The following is a 22,336-nucleotide window of genomic DNA, read 5'->3' on the forward strand; positions in this document are numbered from 1 at the left end:
CCTGTCCCCTAAGCAGACCAAATCAAGCACCGCATGGCATCTTTTTGCCTGACTGCTTGCGTAGCCTCTTGAACACCTATGGAGCACCGCTGGTTCAGAGGACAAATCTGCAGAAGAGGCCATAGAGGAAGAAGAAGAGGGGGTGGAGGAGAGAGAGCTGTGGCAGAATCACCACTAGCATTTTGGAGGCATGGTGACGGAAGAAGCTCCAACAATACTGTACCCTGTCCTGCATCCTTCCCAGCTGCCAGCAGAGTTACCTAGTGCGCCGTGAAGGAAAGGTAACGTCCCTGCCCATGCCTGCTGGACCATGAGTCAGCGGTAATATTCTCTTTACTGCTGACTTCTTTGGCCAACGAGGCCAAAACATTGCCTTCCACATGCCGGTAGGGAGCCAGAATGGCCTTTTGTGAAAAGAAATGACATTTTGGAACCTGTCACTGAGGTACAGCACATTCCACAAATTCACGAAAGGGGGCAGAGTCTACCAGCTGAAAAGGCAGCAGTTGCAGTGCTAGCAATTTGGCCAAGCTAGCATTCAGACGCTGAGCATGTGGATGGCTGGGACCGAATTTTTATGGTTCAGCAACTGGAGTAGGGAAATTTGCCTGCTTAAAGCAGATTGGCTGCAAGTACTTGGGACTCCTGTTGCTATACCTTCATTCCTCTCAGTGCAGGTTTTTGAGAGGACTGGAGGTATAATGGGGTTGGAGATCCCAGATGAGGAGCAAGGAGAAGTCCGCCTTTTTCTTTGATGTGGGTCTTTCAAGTGCTGTTGCCAACGGACTGCATGGCAGGTCGTCATATGTCTGGTCAAGCATGTGGTGCCCAAGCAGCTGCTGTTCTGGCCATGCTTGATCCGCTTCAGACATAGGTTGCAAACAGCAATGATGCGATCTGCTTCACATGTGTCGAAAAAGGCCCACACCAAGGAACTATTAAAAGTCAACAGGGAGTTAGCAGCGCCCTGCACCTGCGGAGCTCTGTGGTGTGATGCAATAGGGTGGCTGCCCTTAAACTGTCCCCTAGAGGACATCCTATCTTGTTGGAGTTGTGCCTCCTCCTCTCTTCTCTCAGGCACCCAAGTAGAGTCAGTGACCTCATCATCCCCTCCCTCCACGTCACTGGAGCAAACTTGGAAGTATGCTACAGCTGGGGGAACATGTTTCTTGTCCTTCTTGGGCACCCCCTCTCTCAAGGCTCACGTTACTCCCTTCCTCAACCTGGAAACCAACATCGGAGCCTTCAAATTGCTGCACATTCTCCAGCAGCTTGTACCATACACTGTGGTCAAATAGTTCTGGGGACTCCTCCGTGCATGATGGTGGGGCTACGGAGGGAATGACTGTGGACAAGGAGGCGGTGGAATAGACCACTTTGGCAGCTGCATTGGAAGGCAAACTACTCTGAGCCTGGGTGGCAGAGGATGAGGAGTTTGAGGACAGCTTTGTTATCCACTCCACCAGCTCTTCTGCATGTTCTGGCTCAATAACACGGCCAGCAGCAGAAAAAAAGGACAAGCGTGCCCCACGGCCACCTGCAGAGGATGCACCATGTCCATGACCAGCACTGTTGACTGTAGACACAGAGGCTGCTTGCCCTATTTTAGTGGCCTGTGAGTGCCTGCCTTTCCTTAGGGGCCTTCTGTACATGATGTATATTTTGTTTTGCAACACCACCAGAAGTGTAGTAGACACTGTACACACTGTATTAGATACTGTGTACACCGCCTGCACTGTATTAGCAACTGTACTATGGCTGCACTGTATTGTGTACTGTGTACACCACCAGAAGTGTAATAGAAACTTACACACTGTATTAGATACTGTGTACACCACCAGAAAAGTAGTAGTAACTGTACTACGGCTGCACTGTATTGTGTACACCACCAGAAGTGTAGTAGAAACTGTATATACTGTGTATACCACCTGCACTGTATTTTATACTGTGTACACCACCAGAAGTGTAGTAAACACTGTGCACACTGTATTAGATACTGTGTAAACCACCTGAAGTGTATTAGAAACAGTACACCACAGAATGAACTGTAGATTTAGGCTGCTACACTGGATGCAGAATATATATATATATATATATATATATATATATATATATATATATATTGGGGATATTAGCTCGTGGGGATCACCTTTTCTTGAAATGAAGGTCAGCGTACAGGCAGTTTCTTTAAAATCTGGCGGGTTGCCAGCTTTATTTATAGGTGGTTTGCAAAGTCATAAAAATAAACAAAACAGTAAAACAAATCCTTGCCATCCGGCGCTAAACTGAACAGTAGACTGCTCTTTATAGGTGTGGGGCTGGTCCCCGTCACCCACAAAACATGAGATAAAGCAAACCTTTGTTTTCAATCCAAACAAACGGGGTTCCTCTCTCTCAGATTCCCTTCTGAGTCTCAGGCCAGAGCACTGCTGTGCTCTCTTCCTGGTCATTTAAAGTCCACCTGAGCATGGACTCAAGTGGACCACAAGACCTGGACCGGAACCAAGCCTGCCACAGAGGCTGGAAAAATCCGGGCTGGATACTGGTTCAGTCTCTGACAATAGAATAAATGCGAGGTGAAATATACAGATTCTCGATGACCTCACCTCGCATACCTTCACTATATATATATATATATATATATATATATATATATATATAGACATACATACATACACACACACACACACTAGACTGACTGTATGTGTATATATATATATATATATATATATATATATATATATCAAATACACTGCCACTAACTGAATAACCTGCCTGCTTAATCTAAATCAAGCTCTCTCTCCGTCCACACCAACAACACTACACACGGCCGCCGTGTAAGCAGCCTTATATAGTGAGGGGCATGGACTTAGTCCCCCTAAACCATGATTGGCCAAAGGCAACCTACCTTTGGCCAATTATGGCTCTCTTAGCAGAGGGTGCTGAGATTGGCCAAAGCATGCAGGCCAGATGCATGCTTTGGCCAATCATCATACAGTGCTGATAGTTAGCACTGATGAGCACTGATAGGTACCACTCATGGGCATTGATTGGCAGCACTGATGGGCACTGATAGGTGGCACTGATGGGCACTGATTGGAAGCACTGGCACTGATTGGCACTGGTAGGTGTCAATGATTGGAAACAATGCTTGACACTGATAGGTGGCATTGGTTGGCACTGATATTAGGCGGCACTGATTGGTACTGACAGGTGGCACTGATTGGAAACACTGGAACTGAAAGGTGGCATTGATTGACACTGACAGGTGTCACTGGTTTGCACTGGCTGGCACTGACAGGTGGCACTGATTGGAAACACCGATTGACTGAGTGGGGTGGATAGGGATGACATCAGTGGTGGTGGTGGGAATAGGGATGGCATCAGTGGTGGTGATGATGGCCACTGATACATAGGGGTGGGGCCTTCATGGTTTCTTGCACTGGGGCCCTTGTCTTGTCAAATAGAGTCCCCTATCATATAGTGTCCGCCCTGTACTGCGCAGGCGCAGTACGGAGGACAAACGAGACGCCGAAAGTCTCCGAAGTTTAACAGCTGATCATCATCTGTACACGGCGCCTGCGCTTTTATTCTCACCCTATGTCCAGGTTCATTCCCTACTATCCAAGTGGACATAGAGTGAGAATAAATAGTTGCCGAGCGCAGCGAGGCCGTGCCCGAAGCGTGGCGAGCGAAGCGAGCCCGCGAGGGGCCCTCTTACACAGCCATCGCTAACAAGTGCCCGAGCGCCGTGTACAGCTGATGGTCAGCTGATCAATTTCGGAAACTTTCGGCATCTCCTTCTGTTCCGTACTGCGCAAGCGCTGCGCCTGCGCAGTACGGAGCGGACACTATCCGATAGGAGGACAGTATATGTCAGAACACCCTGAAGGTTCTAGTTATGCCTCCGGTCTGTGGGCAGGGCTATGCTCAGTAACTGATGCGACCAGTCAAAGTCCTTCTTCCCCTCTCTTTCCTGCAACCTGTCAGGCATTGCCTGAGGAGGATAGGCAAGCTGAGGTGTGGCAGTGAGAATGCTTAGGCTGTGTGTATGCAACATAAAGGAGCAACATAAAGGAGCCACCAGCCAGGGCTACAAATGTATGACATGAAATGAATAAGAGACATAAAAATATTTGCACTCCTACACACTAGTAGAAAACTATCTACTACATAATGTAAATGTTGCACTTTGGTGTTGCCCCTTATCCTGCTTCCCTGGGCATAGGCTCACAATATCCTCATTATAGATACACCCCTACCTATAATGCAGGCAAGCTTACATTTATAAAAAAAAAAATTGCCTACCTGGTTTAACTGTAGTTACTCCTTCACCAATACTTTCAACTATTCCAGCACCTTCATGGCCTAAAATAATTGGAAATGTAATTTGTTTTACATGTCCTTCTATCACATGGTCATCTGATCGACAGATTCCAGTAGCTACAATCTAAATACAAATGAAACAATGAGATGTTAAATGTAAAGCATGTAGACGTAGAAACTGGATTCTCTGCATGTTATAGTTTCAACCAGTAGTAGACTATATGGCAGATTATGAGGTGCAGTGCTGGGATTCATCCAAAGGGTGTTTTATCCTTTGATTTTTATGCTTGGAAGAATAGAAAATGTCCTGTGGGTCTGATTATGCTAGCTCTAATACTCAATCATATAAACATCAGTAAGCATTGTTTAGTAATGTGCCTATTAACAAATAACCTGTAATTTTTGTTTTTGTTTGTTTAATAAACTTTTAGTAAAGTAAAATAGAGAAAAGATATACATATATAAAAAAAATATATATACACTCTTGAAGAGAAATTGCATAGGTTCCAGTGCTAACAAGTTTACAACATTAGTCTAGAAACCAATAATTGCCCCTGAAAATACAAAAGGGGAAATACAAGTTGGTGTATTAACTTAACTAGGTAGAGGCTTCTATCTATGTGAGTATTTGAATCAAAACAAAAAAGAGAAAACGTTGCTTCAGTTAAAGAGTAAGATGAAAGAAAAAGAATAGAAAAGGGGGGTTAGAAAAGAATAGATGATAGAAAGGAAAATAGATGAAGGAAGAGGGACAGTAGATAGGGTATGAGATGGGGGGGGGAGGTTGTTGGCATGCATGTCAACATATTTAAGAATATTGAAAATTGTGTCTGTCGGGGCATGTAAGAGGAAAATAATCCATGGTCAGCTAAAGCCAAAAGTTTATATATATATATATATATATATATATATATATATACTTTTGGCTTTAGATACTTAATAGCACAGGTAATTAGCAAATGATCAGACAGGGATTAACTGTATCTTGCATTTTACTAAACAGGAGCAAATTTAGAAGCAATAATGCAAAACAGGTTTAGGATGACAAGCAGCATCCATACATTGCAGAAAAAGACAAACCAGACTATGAAAGGTCAGAAAACAAAGACTTTTCAAAGCAATGTCTCTGAGAAACAATGGGTAACATGCAGCTACATAGTATAATCTCTATAAGACTCTACAACAATAAAGAGTCAAGCTGAGAATCACTTCAGTAAAAACAATTCAAAATACAAACTGCTATTTGTGATTATTCTCATAAAACTTCATACCTGACTGTGAAGTCAGGAGTAGCTGCATGCTTTTAGACTCCTTCCTGGCTGCGTGAATGCAGGTTCTGACAATTGGAAGGCTGCAGGTTACTTGCCCAGCTACCTCTGCTTCATCAGGTGGGGCCCCTCTGAGCTGTTGAGGAATAATACTAAGGAACCTATTCTTCCTGGGCACATCCAGGAATCCAGGCAAGTGTAGGAATTGGAGTTAAAGTGCCTGTGCCCACATCTGAGCATGGTGTGTAAAAGGACACTCCACTACAGATATGCTCTATTACAGAAAGTAATTATATTTTGGAGGATATTAGTTATGAGGAAAGATTGCGAGCACTGAACTTATTCTCTCTGGAGAAGAGACGCTTGAGAGGGGATATGATTTCAATTTATAAATACCATACCGGTGATCCCACAATAGGGATAAAACTTTTTTGCGAAAGGGAGTTTAAGAAGACTCGTGGCCACTCATTAAAATTAGAAGAAAATAGGTTTAACCCTAAACTACGTAGAGGGTTCTTTACTGTAAGAGCGGCAAGGATGTGGAATTCCCTTCCACAGGTGGTGGTTTCAGCAGGGGGAATCGATAGTTTAGAAAAACTATTAGATAAGCACCTGAATGACCACAACATACAGGGATATACAATGTAATGCTGACATATCACACACATAGGTTGGACTTGATGGTCTTTTTTCAACCTCACCTACTATGTAACTAAGAAAGTAAACATTTATTATGTTGCAGCTTGTAGGCAAGTGGCACTCATCTGTAGGAGCAATGCAGCTGAAGGAGGAAGTCGAGAGGAGCCTCGCTCCTCTATGATCTCCTCGATTACACAGAGGCAGCATCAGATTGGATGCTGGCATCCCATGTGATTTTGGCAGCCATTTTGGGTCAGGTAGAGTTTGTTTAAGACCCTGGCTCCCGGTTTTGGCGCACATTTTGCATGTGTATAGAGTATGGACTGGTCACTCCTCTGGCAGGGAAAGTGCTCAGTGTCAGAGAGAGGTTCTGGAGGAGTAGGGAAAGTGCAGGGACATGCCATCCTTTCATGGAAGCCTCACCACTTGGGTGCAGACTGACAAAGCCTACGGTTGCTATGCATCGCTGTGCATTCTGTGAGTGTCCCTGGTCAGGTTGCCTTCCTGCTGGGCTTGTTGTGCACTACTGAACTACAATTTCAATGCAGTTCTGTTCTCTGCAACTGGACTCTGCCACACAACACACCACACCTACCCACAAACTTACCAATGTTATGCCCTGTACACACGATAGGATTTTCCAATGGAAAATGTGTGATAGGACCTTGTTGTCGGAAAGTTCCGACCGTGTGTAGGCTCCATCACACATTTTCCATAGGAATTTCTGACACACAAAGTTTGAGAGCTTGCTATAAAATTTTCCGTCAACAAAATCCGTTGTCGGAAATTCCAATCGTGTGTACACAAATCCGACGGACAAAGTGCCACGCATGCTCGGGATAAATTAAAAAACGAAAGCTATTGGCTACTGCCCCGTTTATAGTCCCGACGTACGTGTTTTACGTCACTGCATTCAGAACGATCGGATTTTCCGACAACTTTGTGTGACCGTGTGTATGCAAGACAAGTTTGAGCCAACATCCTTCGGAAAAAAACCATGGATTTTGTTGTCGGAATGTCCAATCAATGTCCGACCGTGTGTACAGGGCATTAGAATTGATGGCTGCATTTGTTTTATTTGTAGGCTTTTATTCTATTTTCATCTGGTGATCCAGCCAGTATGTCTGTTTTTCTCTCAAAAGAACAAGCTCTCTTGGAGTTACTGGGATGAGACAAACCATTTAACACCAATCTAATAAATCTGTAATTAATCTGTAACTGTAACTAATAATTCAGTTAGTGTGCAGCTGCTATCATGAAAGTGTAACTAATACACTTCAAATGTAGGTTTTCAATCTTAGACAGTGCTGCTATGTGTGCCAAATAAAAATTAAACACACCCTATGTTGTCAATTAATATGTGAAAAAAAAAATCAACAAATAAAGTAAATATTATATCTGGTCAAATTACACCAATATACAGTTTGTGTACAAAATTCATATAGTATCATATACTGTAAATATCAAAATTCATGTAAAAATGCATCAATAGAAATAAAGTGTCCCGTGCTTCAACAGCTAAAATTATCAATATTAAAGTGTCCCGTGTTTCAAATTGAAAGTGTACCAATAAAGTTCTCAAAAACAAAAGTGCCTGTATCGTCAATATTTCCAACAGTCTTCCATTGCAAAGTGCCCCTCCTGTGGCCTCCACCTGTCCACATTAGCATCTCACCAAGAAGAGTTGTTATTATCAGCCTTATACACTCCCTCGATCCACTCTCCTCCAGCCTTCAGCGGATCTCACCCATATATCACCAGTATATCCTGAATTCTCATTCAATTAAAGTGGGGAACCCAACAGAGAAACTTGAGTTAAAAAGCTTATTTTATTAAAAGACAATAAAAGTAATCCACTAACATAACACAAGTGTCAAACCCAACAGTCAGCTTGCATGTCACTTTAAAACCGTACCTCCTCCAGCCTCAATACACAGGCTATGAGCTTGGCCACTAGAATATGTGATGACATCATATCCAAAAGGCCCCTCCCTACGCGTTTCATCTCACTGATATCTTCAAGAAGTGTATTGGACACAGACAATTTGTTTTTTTGAGCATTTTATTGAGGCATTTTAAATTTGATGCATGGAACACTTCATTTCAGATATTAATGCACTTCAACATTGAAAGGACAGAACACTTTACTGGCATGAATTCATTTTTACACATGATTTTTGTACATGAATTTTTTTAGGCCCCTTTTACGCGAACGTTCTGATCGGGTCCTCCTGTCAGCTTTTTAAGTGAACCCGATCGGAACCTCCATTATCCTCCTATGAAGGGGGGATGTAAACATGCCAGTTTACACCGGCCTGCATCCAATCAGATCCAATCCACTAAGAATAGATGGAGGGGATGTGTTCCCCTTCCGTCCAGCAGATCGGATGGAAGTCGGGTGTATATGGACAGGTGATCCATTTACATGTGACCACCCATAAAGGAGAGCGTGCTGTGTCTGTGTCCGCTCTGCATCGGTGGAGCAGACATGGACCTGTCATCCGCCTGCTCAGCAGGGATCAGCAGACTATATGAATTTTGTACACATATGTTGGTAGAGATATTTTTTATTTACAGTATTTGATTTATTGATTTTTTCACATGTTGATTGATGACATAGAGATTGTTTCATTTTTATATGGTACACCAAGCAGCACTGTCTAAGACTGAAAACAAACCATTTAACACCGTCAGGGGTGTTTACAGTGATCAGCCTTTATTTATTCATGGAAAACCTTTATCCCAACAGGAAAATGAAATGCTTGCTGTAGCTGCTTATAAAGTGCTAGCTGAAGTTTGGCTTCAATTTGTTAGTGTATTTTAATCTGCTAATACATCTTACACTCCCCTTCCTCCAGACTGAGAATGCTGCTGTCCAAATGTGCCCGCTGTGCTCATTCATCCAGAGTGCAGGTGTGTTAGTGGCCAGATTACCAGATAAAAACAGAGGGAAAGCCTTAACCTCCCTGGCGGTATGATTATTTCGGATTTTAGGTGCTGAAAGCAGTACAATTATTTTGCATGGAAATTTGGCGTTTTATATTGTAGGTCTGTAATTCTTAACAATAACACACCTAAATCTGTCCAAACAAGAGTCTAGTAGATATCCCGGGTATGATGAAGTTTGAAACACAAAAACATAAATTATAATATAATAAATAAAAATAAATAATTAAAAAAAAAAAAAAAATTAATAATAAAATAAATTTCCCCACGATTCACTATCGCTCAATTCTGCAAGTGTTCTAATTTACTATCGCTGTTTTCTAGCTGGTCTAAAGCCACTTTTGACGTAAAGGGACACTTTTTGGTTGCTATGGACAATCTCCAGTTTCCAGGCAGAAAGAACAGTATATATAATATAAAACTGCATGCAGGGCATAGGACAAAGCACTGGGGACAAAAGGGATGTGAAATAATTTCATACAGTACTGTAATCTGTAAGATTACAGTACTGTATGTGTTATGATTTTACACTTTTTTGAATTTGCCGCCAGGCTCCGCCCCCGTGCGTCGCGCCACTCGCAGGGAACGGAGCCTGGCACGGAGAGGCTTCGGAGGAGGACGGAGCCCGCAGACACAGCGGGGGACATCGCAGGATCCCGGGGACAAGGTAAGTAAAGCCACACCAGGATCCTGCGATGTAATCCCGAGTGTGGCTCGGGGTTACCGCTAATGGTCCTGAATTTTAACCCCGAGCCACACTCGGGAAAACCGCCAGGGAGGCTACAAATAAAACCCAATGCAGCCACTACATCTAATGATTAGTAAGTTCCAATATATTACATTTTTGGTTTTGGGTTTCATACCATTTTAATCCAGCCTCAGGGCTACAGTGTTTATAGAACCTCAATTTCATAAGACTTTTTTACATGTGCCAAATTTTCCATTTCAAAATTTTGAGCATCAAATATATAACATGCTAACATCTCAAACTAATTGACCCCTCCCTCCAAAAAAAAAAATATATATATATATTTTACCTTTATCCGGACTTCATGAGCCTTTGGTGGAGCAACTTCAATTTCTTCAATGCTAAGAGGTTTGTTTGGCTCCCATAATACAGCAGCCTTGCATTTGATAACCTGGAAAATTGTAATATAACCATAAATAAATGCAGTTAACAGTAAATGGCATAGGTAAATAGATTTTGATATATGTTGATCTTTTGAATGTCAAGGACAGATTGTAAACATTATAGGGTTGATTTACTAAAGAAAAATAGGCAGTGCACTTTGCAAGTGCAGTTGCACTCATTTTCCCCAGAACTTAGTAAATGTGCTAAAGCTCTACTGATTTCCATCATCCAATCATGCACAAGCAAAGATGTTTTTTTTTTTTTTACCTTGCACCTGATTGGGTATTCTTTACAAAGTGAAGCTTCACCACATTCACATTTACTAATAAAAAAAGAGAGCAACTACACTTGCAGAGTGCACAGTCTATTTGCATCAGTTTGTGTAAGAGCAGTGTGATACAAAAATAGGTCTTCCAGGGTGTGGAGTAACAGAGGTCAGATAAAATGGTGGTGTGAAAGGTATATATGGTATCCCAAAACTGGGTGGATGCTGCCTTCCTCAGATGGGGTAATCCGAAAGGAACTACAAGGAAAACAGAAATGGAAGGCACGCACACCTAGTACATTACCAGAGATAATTTAATAATAACACATTTTTGTATAAAAGTGAGTACTCACAAAATGCAACTGACAAAAGGCCATAAACACAGTGCAAGGACATGCACAGAACATGGGGTACAGCTAACGCATTTCGGGGGCGCACCCCCATCCTAAGAGCTAGGCTAGTCTCGTACACCATGGGCAAGCGCTTTTATAGGGAATTAAAAATTGTGTGTCAAAAAGAGCCATGCTCTCAAAAGGGGCAGAAAAAAATAAAATAATAAGAATAATATATAAATAGTTGCACTGATGTAAAAACAACAAAATCCATATCAAAAACCTATATCCAAAACAAAAAACTCCATAAAAAATTCACAAATAGATAAACAAAGATAATTTATTCAAATCCATGATATATTGCACATTCATTTATATTTAGTCAGATGAATACAGGTGTAGGAACACATAAGCAAAAAAGGGGATCCAGGATTGATAAATGGGTCAATCCACGTCTCACCTCTACATGCTGAAGTAGCTGCGGGGGGAAGGGGGGCAAAATTCATCACAATAAAACATTTAAATTTTTTTTTTTTATTTATTTACTATTTCCTAGTGGTCCAGTTTTGTCTGAGAATTCTTTGTTATTTTTAAAATTTTTAAATTTAATTTTTGAAAAAATTTCTTTAACCACTCCACCCCGAACCATTTGGCTGCCCAAAGACCAGAGCGTTTTTTGTGATTCGGCACTGCGCCACTTTAACTGACAATTGCGCTGTCGTGCAACGTGGCTCCCAAACAAAATTGATGTCCTTTTTTCCCCACAAATAGAGCTTTATTTTGCTGGTGTTTGATCAACTCTGCGGTTTTTATTTTTTGCGCTATAAAGAAAAAAAGAGCGTCAATTTAAAAAAAAACGCAATATTTTCTACTTTTTGCTATAATAAATATCCTCAAAAAATATATAAAAAAACTTTTTTTTTCCTCAGTTTAGACCGATACGTATTCTTCTACATATTTTTGGTAAAAAAAAAAAAAAAAATCGCAAAAAGCGTTTATTGATTGGTTTGCACAAAAGTTATAGTGTCTACAAAATAGGGGATAGTTTTATGGCATTTTTATTAATATTTTTTTTTATTAGTAATGGTGGCGATGATTTTTATCATGACTGCGACATTATTGTGGACACATCGGACACTTTTGGCGCTATTTTGGGACCATTCACTACTTCATTCATTACTTTGTAAATGTGACTGGCAGTGAAGGGGTTAACCACTAGGGGGCGCTGCAGGGGTTAAGTGTGTCCTAGGGAGTGATTCTAACTGTGGGGGGGTGGGCTACATGTGACATGACACTGATCACCGCTCCCGATCACCGGGAGCTGTGATTGGTGTCAGTGTCACTAGGCAGAACGGGCAAATGCTTGTTTACATCAGCATTTCCCCGTCCTTCCTCTCCGTGAGACGATCACGGGTATCCCCATGATCACACGGAGCTCGCGGCAGGGTCGCGCGCACGCTGCCGGCGGTTTACGCGACCATTTAGCGGCAAATTTAAAGGGATGTACCTGTATGCCCATTTGCCTGTCTGTGCCATTCTGCTGACATAAATGTTCGTGCGGTGGTCGGCAAGCGGTTAACCACTTGACCACTGGGTACTTAAACCCCCTTCCTAACCAGACCAATTTTCAGCTTTAGGTGCTCTCACACTTTGAATGACAATTACTCAGTCATGCAACACTGTACCCATATGAAATTTTTGTCCTTTTTTTCACACAAATAGAGCTTTCTTTGGTGGTATTTAATCACCGCTGGTGAAATGAAAAAAGACCGGTAATTCTGTAAAAAAAAATACATTTTTCTTTGTTTCTGTTATAAAATTTTGCAAATTAGTAATTTTTCTTCATACATTTTGGCAAAATTTTACACTGCTACATACCTTTGGTAAAAAATAATCCAAATCAGTGTATATTATTTGGCCTGTGTGAACGTTATAGAGTCTACAAGCTATGGTGCCAATCACTGAAAATTGATCACACCTGAAGTACTGACGGCATATCTCATTTTTTTGACATCCTAACAAGCCAGGACAGTACAAATACCCCCCAAATGACCCCTTGTTGGAAAGTAAACATTCAAAGGTACTTAGAAAGTGGCATGGTGAGTTTTTTTAAGTTGTAATTTTTTCCCACATTTCTTAGCAAAATCAAGATTTTTTTTCTTTTTTTTCCCACAAAATTATTATATTAGGTTATTTCTCACACACAGCATATGCATACCACAAATTACACCCCAAAATACATTCTACTACTCGTCCTGAGTATTGCGATACTACATGTTTGAGACGTTTACACACCGTGGCCACATACAGAGGCCCAACATGCAGGGAGCACCATCAGGCATTCTAGGAGCATAAATTACACATCTAATTTCTTGACTACCTCTTACACTTTTGAAGGCCCTGGAGCACCAGGACAATAAAAATGCCCACAAAATGACCCCATTATGGAAAGAAAACACCCCAACGTATAATCTATGAGGCATGTCGAGTCTTTTGAAGATGTCATTTTTTTTTCTACAAGTTTTTGGAAAATGTGGAAAGAAAATGAAAACTAATTTTTTTTTACACAAAGTTGTCCATTTATACAACACATAGCATGTACATGGCAAAATTACACCCCAACACATTGTTTGCTACTACTCCTGAGTACGCTGATACCACATGTGTGGGACTTTTACACATTGTGGCCACATACAGAGGCCCAACATGCACGGAGCACCATCAGGCGTTCTAGGAGCATAAATGCCAAATCTAATTTGACTACCTATTACACTTTGAGGCACTGTAGTGGCATGGATGAGCCGTGGATGAGGATGGCTAAGCATGGTTGAGCCCTGAATGTGGATGGCTGGGTATGGCTGAGTATGGCTGAGTGGGTATGAATGGGATGGCTGGGTATGGCTGAGGATGGATGGATGAGTATCGCTGAGTATGGATAAATATTACTAAGCATGGATGGATGGATGGATGAGTATTGCTGAGTAGGGATGGGCTCTATGTACGAGTCGAACATGAGTTTGACTCGAACATTGGCTGTTCGCTCGTTCGCCGAATAGCGAACAATGTGGGGTGTTTGCGGCAAATTCGAAATCCGCGGAACACCCTTTAAAAGTCTATGGGAGAAATCAAAAGTGCTAATTTTAAAGGTTAATACAAGTTATTGACATAAAAAGTGTTTGGGGACCTGGGTCCTGCCCCAGGGGACATGTATCAATGCAAAAAAAAGTTTTAAAAACGTCAATTTTTTCGGGAGCAGTGATTTTAATAATGCTTAAAGTGAAATAATAAAAGTGTAATATTCCTTTAAATTTCGTACCTGTGGGGTGTCTATAGTATGCCTGTAAAGTGGCACATGTTTCTGACAGAAAAATTATATTTCTAAAAGGAAAAAAAGTAATTTAATACTACTCGCGGCTATAATGAATTGTTGGTCCCAGACAATACACATAAAAGTTCATTGATAAAAACGGCATGGGATTCTCCCACAGGGGAACCTCAAACCAAAATTTTTAAAAAAATGCGTGGGGGTCCCCCCAAATTCCATATCAGGCCCTTCAGGTCTGGTATGGATATTAAGGGGAACCCCGCGCCAAAATTTTTTAAAAAATGGCGTTGGGGTCCCCCTTAAAATCCATACCAGACCCTTCAGGTCTGGTATGGATTGTAAGGGGAACCCCGCACCAAAATTTTTTAAAAAATGGCGTGGGGTCCCCTCAAAAATCCATACCAGACCCTTATCCGAGCACGCAACCTGGCAGGCCGCAGGAAAAGAGGGGGGATGAGAGAGCGCCCCCCTCCTGAACTGTACCAGGCCACATGCCCTCAACATTGGGAGGGTGCTTTGGGGTAGCCCCCAAAACACCTTGTCCCCAGGTTGATGAGGAGAAAGGCCTCATCCCCACAACCCTTGCCCAGTGGTTGTGGGGGTCTGCGGGCAGGGGGCTTATCGGAATCTGGAAGCCCCCTTTAACAAGTGTAAAAAAATGTTAAAAAAGACAATAGACATTTTTGACAATACCTTTATTAATGTCTTCTTCTTTCCCCGCTTCTTCTTTCATCCTCTTCTGGTCTTCCTTCGGAGTTCTTCTTCTTCCTCCATCTTGTTCTTCCCCCGCTTCTTCCTCTATCTTCCTCCGCTTCTTCCTCCGGTCTTCTTGCCCGGCATCTTCCTCCGGCTTCTTCTTCTTTACGTAAACGGGTTTCCCCGCCCCCCTCACAGAGAGGGGGCGGGGAGAGAAGAACCGGACGTGACGCTGTCAGCGACCATTTACCATGATCCGTGATGCGCCGGGTCCTCGGGACTCAGTGGTCACGGATATTCCTGGGTGCGAGAGCAAGATTCTGGGAGGGTGTCCATGGAATAAGCCAACCGGGCTATGGCCCGGTAGGCATGTGGTTAACAAAGTTTATTGTTATTTTTTTTCTTCCATCTATCTTTGCCCATTCATGTCCATGGGGATACCGTTGTACTGCTCCCGCCCCGGAAGTGATGTCACTTGTTGTCATGAAGAGTCTTCCTGAGTTTCCAGGAAGTGGATCCCCCTGGCACTGAGCTGGTTCCCTGGGGTCTGGTAAGGTGCCTGTGTGACATTGTGTGTTCGCTCATCGGCGCACTACAGCAGGGATGATCCTTCTGGCGTCTGTTGGGGTTTTTCCCCCGTTCCAGGCAATTCTGAAGTTTCCGGTCGGGTGATCCTAGTATGTGGTTTTTGGACACCTCTGAGTGCCCAAACCCCTTCCCCTCTCCGCCCGTAGCTACTTCAGGCATGTAGAGGTGAGACATGGCTTGACCCGTTTATCAATCCTGCATCCCCTTTTTTTGCTTATGTGTTCCTACACCTGTATTCATCTGACTAAATATAAATGAATGTGCAATATATCATGGATTTGAATGAATTATCATTATTGATTTATTTATTTGTGTGCGTGCCTTCCATTTCTGTTTTGTAAGTGTTGTAAGAGCAGTCTGAACAGCAAGCTTTCAGCAACTTCTGCAAATAGTGTTGGGCGAACGGTTTATGCCGAGCAAAAAAATGCAGGCGTGGGGTCCCCCCCAGTCCATACCAGGCCCTTTGGGCCTCTGCTCCCCCCACCCCAAGGCACGTTGTCCCCATGTTGATGGACTTTGTCCAAGACAACGGAAGTCTGCCACAGTAAATCCCATCAAAATAAAGCGGCGCTGTGGGGGGGTAACACAGAGGTTAATTTTTACACAGCGAGCCAGATCTTCCCCCTACCTCCTCCATTTGCAAGAAGTTGTGTGGTGCTTTCTTCTTGCGTGATTGGTTAATACTAGTGAGGGGGCGTGGCTAGCCATGGGTGTTCTCACCAGCCCGCCTTGACCTTTTGATTTGAACATGGGAGCATGTGGAGAGGTGCAAGAGGGGACAGACATATTATGGGGACTAATGGCTGTAATGGGGGAGTTTTCGTTGTTTGGGGGTTTATTATTAACAGGGGTGAGTGCTCTGTATCTCATGGGGATGTCTAATGTCTGTCCCTTGTCCCTTGCTTACTCTCAGGTCTCAGCAAGGCAATGAAGCACGGAATTCAAAGGCCATTGGGAGATGTGTAGAGGAGAACTATTTTGTTCCTGTACCAGCCAGGTCCTGCAAGCTACAGTTTGCCCAAATTAAAGTATGTAGTTGTAAACCTATATGATTCAGGACCGTCTTTAACACAGGGGAAAAGGGGCAGCTGCCTTGGGCCCAGTCACTGTTGTGGGGCCAAAACAGCTGCCCTTCTCCTGTACTATGCCTGAAGTCTCTGTCCCAGTCTTGTATTAGGCCAGCAGCCTCTGGCTCTCTCCTGTAGTACGCCAGCAGTCTCTGGCTCTCTCCTGTAGTACGCCAGCAGTCTCTGACCCTCTACTGTAGTATGCCAGCAGTCTCTGACCCTCGACTGTAGTACGCCAGCAGTCTCTGACCCTCTACTGTAGTACGCCAGCAGTCTCTGACTCTCTACTGTAGTATGCCAGCAGTCACTGACCCTCTACTGTAATACGCCAGCAGTCTATGACCATCTATTTTAGTACGCCAGCAGTCTCTGACCCTCTGCTGTAGTACGCCAGCAGTCTCTGACCCTCTCTTGTAGTACGCCAGGAGTCTCTGATCCTCTCCTGAAGTACGCCGGTATTACATGAGCAGACAGCCTGCTGCACTTTTTATCGGCACTTTATATGCTGTTTACCGTTTGTATTGAGGTAATTGTTGCTAATTAAAAAAAAAAAAAAAAAAAACACTTTGCATTTTTGATGGGCTTCACTATAGTAGTTTTCTTTTTATGACTATTTTGATTCACCATATGAGGCTTGTGATCCATTGACGGCCGCTCTCCCTCCTTGGATACCCAGCTGCCTTGCTTGTTTGACCAATATAATTTATGGTCCTGTGAATCTGGTAAGAGGCTTGCCTGTGAGGGTGCTGCTGGTGACGGATCCTCCTATCTGTTTACATATGCATAGGGCACTTTCTGGATGGATTGATTTACTTCACCCATGGGCTTTTCACTTATTATGGACTGATTTATTTTGCTAATGATTATTGTCATTACTGTGCTGCATATTTTTTGCACTAGTCACGTTTGCACTTTATTATACACTTGGTTGTGTTGTAGTATCTGTTGCCTTTTTATGAGGTGTTTTGCACCAAATAATGAGTTTCTGCATGCTGCTTATGTAGTCTCTTTTAGTACGCCAGCACTCTGACCCTCTCCTGCAGTATGCAAGCAGTCTCTGACCCTTTCTTGTAGTACACCAGCAGTCTCTGACCCTCTCTTGTAGTACGCCAGCAGTCTCTGATCCTCTCCTGTAGCACGCCAGCAGTCTCTGACCCTCTCCTGTAGCATGCCAGCAGTCTCTGACCCTCTCCTGTAGCACGCCAGCAGTCTCTGACCCTCTCCTGTAGCACGCCAGCAGTCTCTGACCCTCTCCTGTAGCACGTTAGCAGTTTCTGACTCTCTCCTGTAGCACGTCAGCAGTCTCTGACCCTCTCTTGTAGCACGCCAGCAGTTTCTGACCCTCCCTTGTAGTACGCCAGCAGTCTCTGACCCTCTCCTGTAGTACGCCAGCAATCTCTGACCCTCTCCTGTAGCACGCCAGCAGTCTCTGACCCTCTCTTGTACTATGCCCTGCAGTCTCTGACCCTCTTCTGTAGTACACCGAGGCCTGCAGCCTCTGTACCATGTCTGCAGTCTTTGACAGTCTCTTGTACTAACTGCAGTAATCTCTAGCAACCAGAGAGCGGTAATGATGTACTGTAACTTCTACCAACCAATCAGTGAGTGTGAACCAGTTCTTCATGTTTACATTCGTTTTTTGAGACAAGTTTATTGCCGCGTACACACGATCGGACATTCCGACAACAAATGTTCGATAGGAGCTTGTTGTCGGAAATTCCGACCGTGTGTAGGTTCCTTCGGACATTTTTTGTCGGAATCTCCGACAACAAAATTTTGAGAGCTGGTTCTCAAATTTTCCGACAACAAAATGCGGAAGAGCCGCACTGGCTATTGAACTTCACTTTTCTCGGCTCATCGTACGTGTTGTACGTCACCACATTCTTGATGTTCGGAATTTCCGACAACAGTTGTGCGACCGTGTGTATGCAAGACAAGTTTGAGCTAACATCTGTTGGAAATAAATCACAGGATTTCGTTGTCGAAATGTCCGATCGTGTGTACGTGGCATATGTGTTTTGTTTTTGGGATGGAGAACAAAATTGCATGGGGGGGCCAAGAGAATCTCAGACTCTATTTAACTACACCCCAATTAAACCACACCCACTATTTTACATAACTGAAGCTATGATTTGCGCACTGCTATATTTTTTTGCTCAGACACGCCCACAAAATGGTTGTCATGCCCCTTATTTGCACACAGTTCTGCCTAAACTGGCTTTCTGAAAAAAAAGTGTCCCTAAAAATGTTTTGGGAATGTTGGCAACTATGCTCCTGATCTCTCAATTCTGAGCATTGCATTCCTGATCCCACAATGTACTTCAAGAAAAGGATTTTACAGGTATACCAAAAATCCAACTTTCTTTTTTGTACATCCTGGGACACAAAACATCTTCATATTCACAATTATAGGGACATCCCAAACCAATAAATAGAGGCGAGGGCAATGTGGCAACCAGCCCGACTGAGTTAGAACCTCACAAGGCCGCCTGCAAAACACACCGACCAAAGGAAGCATCGGTGGTATGTAAATCTAGTTGGTAAAACTAGGTAAAAATATGAATTGAAGACCAACTAGAAGCTTTACAAACTTCAGCTACTGAAGCCTGATGATGAATAGTTTGGAAGGCACTAGCATTCCTAGTAAAATGAGCTTTCACTGGGAAAGGTGGAACCTCACCCTTTAGGACATAAGTTTAAGAAATACATAGTACTCTTTATCGAGAATTGGTAGATTTAGAAGCTGTGTGACCCTTCTTTGGGTCTTCAGGAATCACAGAGGTAATCCGACTGTTGAATAGCAGCAGTCGGCTTCGGGTAACACCTGATAGGATACACCCAAGGTGTGTAGAGCTTTGTCCACCGTCATGTGAGGGTTAAGTCAAAAAGATGTTACTACAATATCTTGGTTGAGATGGAACAAAAAGTGAACACGTGGGGAATTCTCCAGGTTTCTGCTCATCTCTGTATCACTAGAATAAACCTTCTCCCTCATCGTGCATCAAGCACAAACCTTAAGGTTTTGGCAGATTCCTATAGCCGCTATTGCCGCTGTAAAGCTGCCCACACCAGGTCAAATGAGGCCTTAAATAGTGCCCACAGATGTTTGCTCGAGGCATCTTTAAACATCACCTTATTCACTGGACAGGTAAGATTCTTATTGAGATAATAAACTGCCAGATCTATGGAAGGCATATTCCATTTTTTTGTGAACCTACTTTCCAAGTTGTATTGCTAAGTAAATCCCACATAAATTTTGGAGACAATCAGGAAAGTTATAGTTATGCTGTCCTTAACCCCTTCACGCCTAAGGGTAAAACAAATCCTAAAGTGTTACTAAACCCACAACAGTAAAATCTGTCTGCATATGCAGTAAAGCATTCTTGTTATACTCACTGTGGAACCTAAGGGGTTCATCCTCTACATTTTGTAAAAAGACTGTTTGATCCTGGCTTCTCTGATCCTCCCCTTCTATCACTGTCCCCTGGTAATTTCCTGATAACACAGTGTATATGGAGTCAGGCTGCACATGCTCAGTTTGGTGTGTATTGCTAGAGAGGGGTTTTTTTTCTTGGAAGATTGCACGTGATCAGCACAGGGCCAATCAGCACTGTCCAGACAGAGGGTCAAGGGTCTTGCAATCTCATAGGACAGACATAAAACTTCTCCTACAAGCTTTAACCAGTGCTTGGCTGGACACTGATAGAAGTCACAAGACTGCTCTAACTTCTGAAAATTGGGTTTTGGTTATCGATATTTCCTGATTTTGTTTTTTATTATCGAAGGAAAACTGGCCCAAAATAGTTTTCAAAAAAATCTTTTTTTTAAATGCAGCTGTATATTTTTGGTTACTACCATAACCTAACACTAAAGAACAACCCCAAATAAACATTCCTGCTCCTGACAAATGCAGCGATATGTGTATTTTATTTGTTGTTTTTACCTGTAGTACAGCCCAGAAGCAATAGTGCACATTTTACTTTTTTTTTTCCTACTTAAAACACACTGACAATAACTGACACTGATACTACCGGTAATTAAAAAAACAAATCCTGTACAAAATATACTGATCCTGACCTTTGAACTTGATCTTTACCTTTCATCCTTACTTGAACCGAACACTAATCTGGCACTGACCTAGATCAAACCTTGATCTAGGTATTTTTTCTTTTTTATTATGATTGATTTACATAGTTACATAGTTACATAGTTAGTCAGGTTGAAAAAAGACACAAGTCCATCCAGTTCAACCTTATTTATTTATTTTTTACATACACTTTTTTTTCTATCTGCAAGGAAAGAGAAAGATACTTAGGGGTTGATTTACTAAAGGAAAAAAAGACTGCGCACTTTGCAAAGTGCAGTTGCACTCTGCAAGGGCAGTTGCTCCAGAATTTAGTAAATGAGGTGAAGCTTCAGTTTGCAAAGAATACCCAATCACGTGCAAGGAAAATTTAAAAAAAAATCTTTTGTGCTTGCATGTGATTGGATGATAGAAGTCAGCAGAGCTTCTGCTCATTTACTAAGCTCTGGTGCAACTGCTCTTACAGAGTGCAACTGCATTTTGCAAAAGTTCACAGTCTATTTGCCTTTAGTAAATCAACCCCATTTTATCTTCCCTTTCCATTCACAGAGAGAGAAACACAGCGGCAGGCTTCACGGTGACTGACCACTCTGTTAGCCAAGTAGAAGCTGATCGTTAGTACGGGGCCCAAGGCTCTGTGCTGAGAGTGCCCTGTGCAGGGAGCTCCCAGCACAGAGGTTGAAATGCATATATGTAGCCCCAAGAAAAAAAAACAGTGCAGTGGGCCCGCATATATATATGTTATGTCGGTGTGAAGAGGTTAAGGACAGACACTAATAAATTTAGTTTGCCTATATGGCATATTCAACTCTGATTTATTAAAAGGTTGCATCTTCCTAGGACATAATTTGGCTGATAAACACTAAAGCAATGGACAGGTGGTGTCTATAGATCTGTTTCTGATGAAGGTAAATATCCCCTCAAGTGTTTTTTGTTAACGTGTAATGTAGCATTTTTAGATGGCATCGTGGACCACTGTGACCTGGACCTTGCATTTTGTCAAATCAATGGCAGGACCTGAAAAAAAAATAGAGAAGAGACCCCGAGGGATTGTCTCCCCTATTTATAGATTATAGATTTATATCTATTTTACCATTGTAATCACAACTTTACATTAGTCACTACTTAAAAGTTACTGGTGGGCAGTATGTAATTGATATACATTTGGCTTTTAAAAAATTGGTACACGGACATTATCTGATCATTTTTACAGGAGGCAATAGCTCTGCTATTTAACCACATGCTTAACCAGCTCAGCTCCTGAACATTTTACCTCTTTCATGACCAGGCTATTTTTTGCACTAATTTAACTGGTAATTGCACGGTCGCAAATAGAGCTTTCTTTTAGTGGTATTTGATCACCACTGGGTTTATTTTTATTTATTTATTATATAAATGAAAAAAGATCGAACATTTTGAACAAAAACTAGAATTTTTTTACTTTCTGCTATAGAACATATCCAATAAAAAAATGAAAAAAATCTAATTTCTTAAAAAATGTTGTTAAAAAATGTACTCGCTTACATGTCTGGTAAAAAAAAAATCCCAATAAGTGCATATTGATTAGTTTGCGTGAAAGTTAGTGGGGTTGATTTACTAAAGGCAAATAGGCAGTGCACTTTGGACATAGTAGTGAGTTACCTTTGTAGCTATCAATGCTGGATATGT

The 22,336-nt window shown here is 42.3% G+C and overlaps 1 protein-coding gene across 1 annotated transcript in view; it reads right to left on the reverse strand.

Annotated features, from left to right (window-relative positions):
- The window catches only part of LOC141110080 (alcohol dehydrogenase 1-like), a 99,767-nt gene that overhangs the window by 67,611 nt on the left and 9,820 nt on the right, over nucleotides 1-22,336 (reverse strand). Inside the window, exons 2-3 of the mRNA XM_073601306.1 lie at nucleotides 10,217-10,318; nucleotides 4,309-4,450 (exon numbers count right to left, since the gene is read on the reverse strand). Of these exons, the coding sequence (XP_073457407.1) occupies nucleotides 4,309-4,450; nucleotides 10,217-10,318 (244 nt within the window). The remainder of the gene's footprint in view (nucleotides 1-4,308; nucleotides 4,451-10,216; nucleotides 10,319-22,336) is intronic.

This window comes from Aquarana catesbeiana, linkage group LG01 (assembly GCF_042186555.1).
Source record: "Aquarana catesbeiana isolate 2022-GZ linkage group LG01, ASM4218655v1, whole genome shotgun sequence".
Classification (NCBI taxonomy): Eukaryota; Metazoa; Chordata; class Amphibia; order Anura; family Ranidae; genus Aquarana; species Aquarana catesbeiana.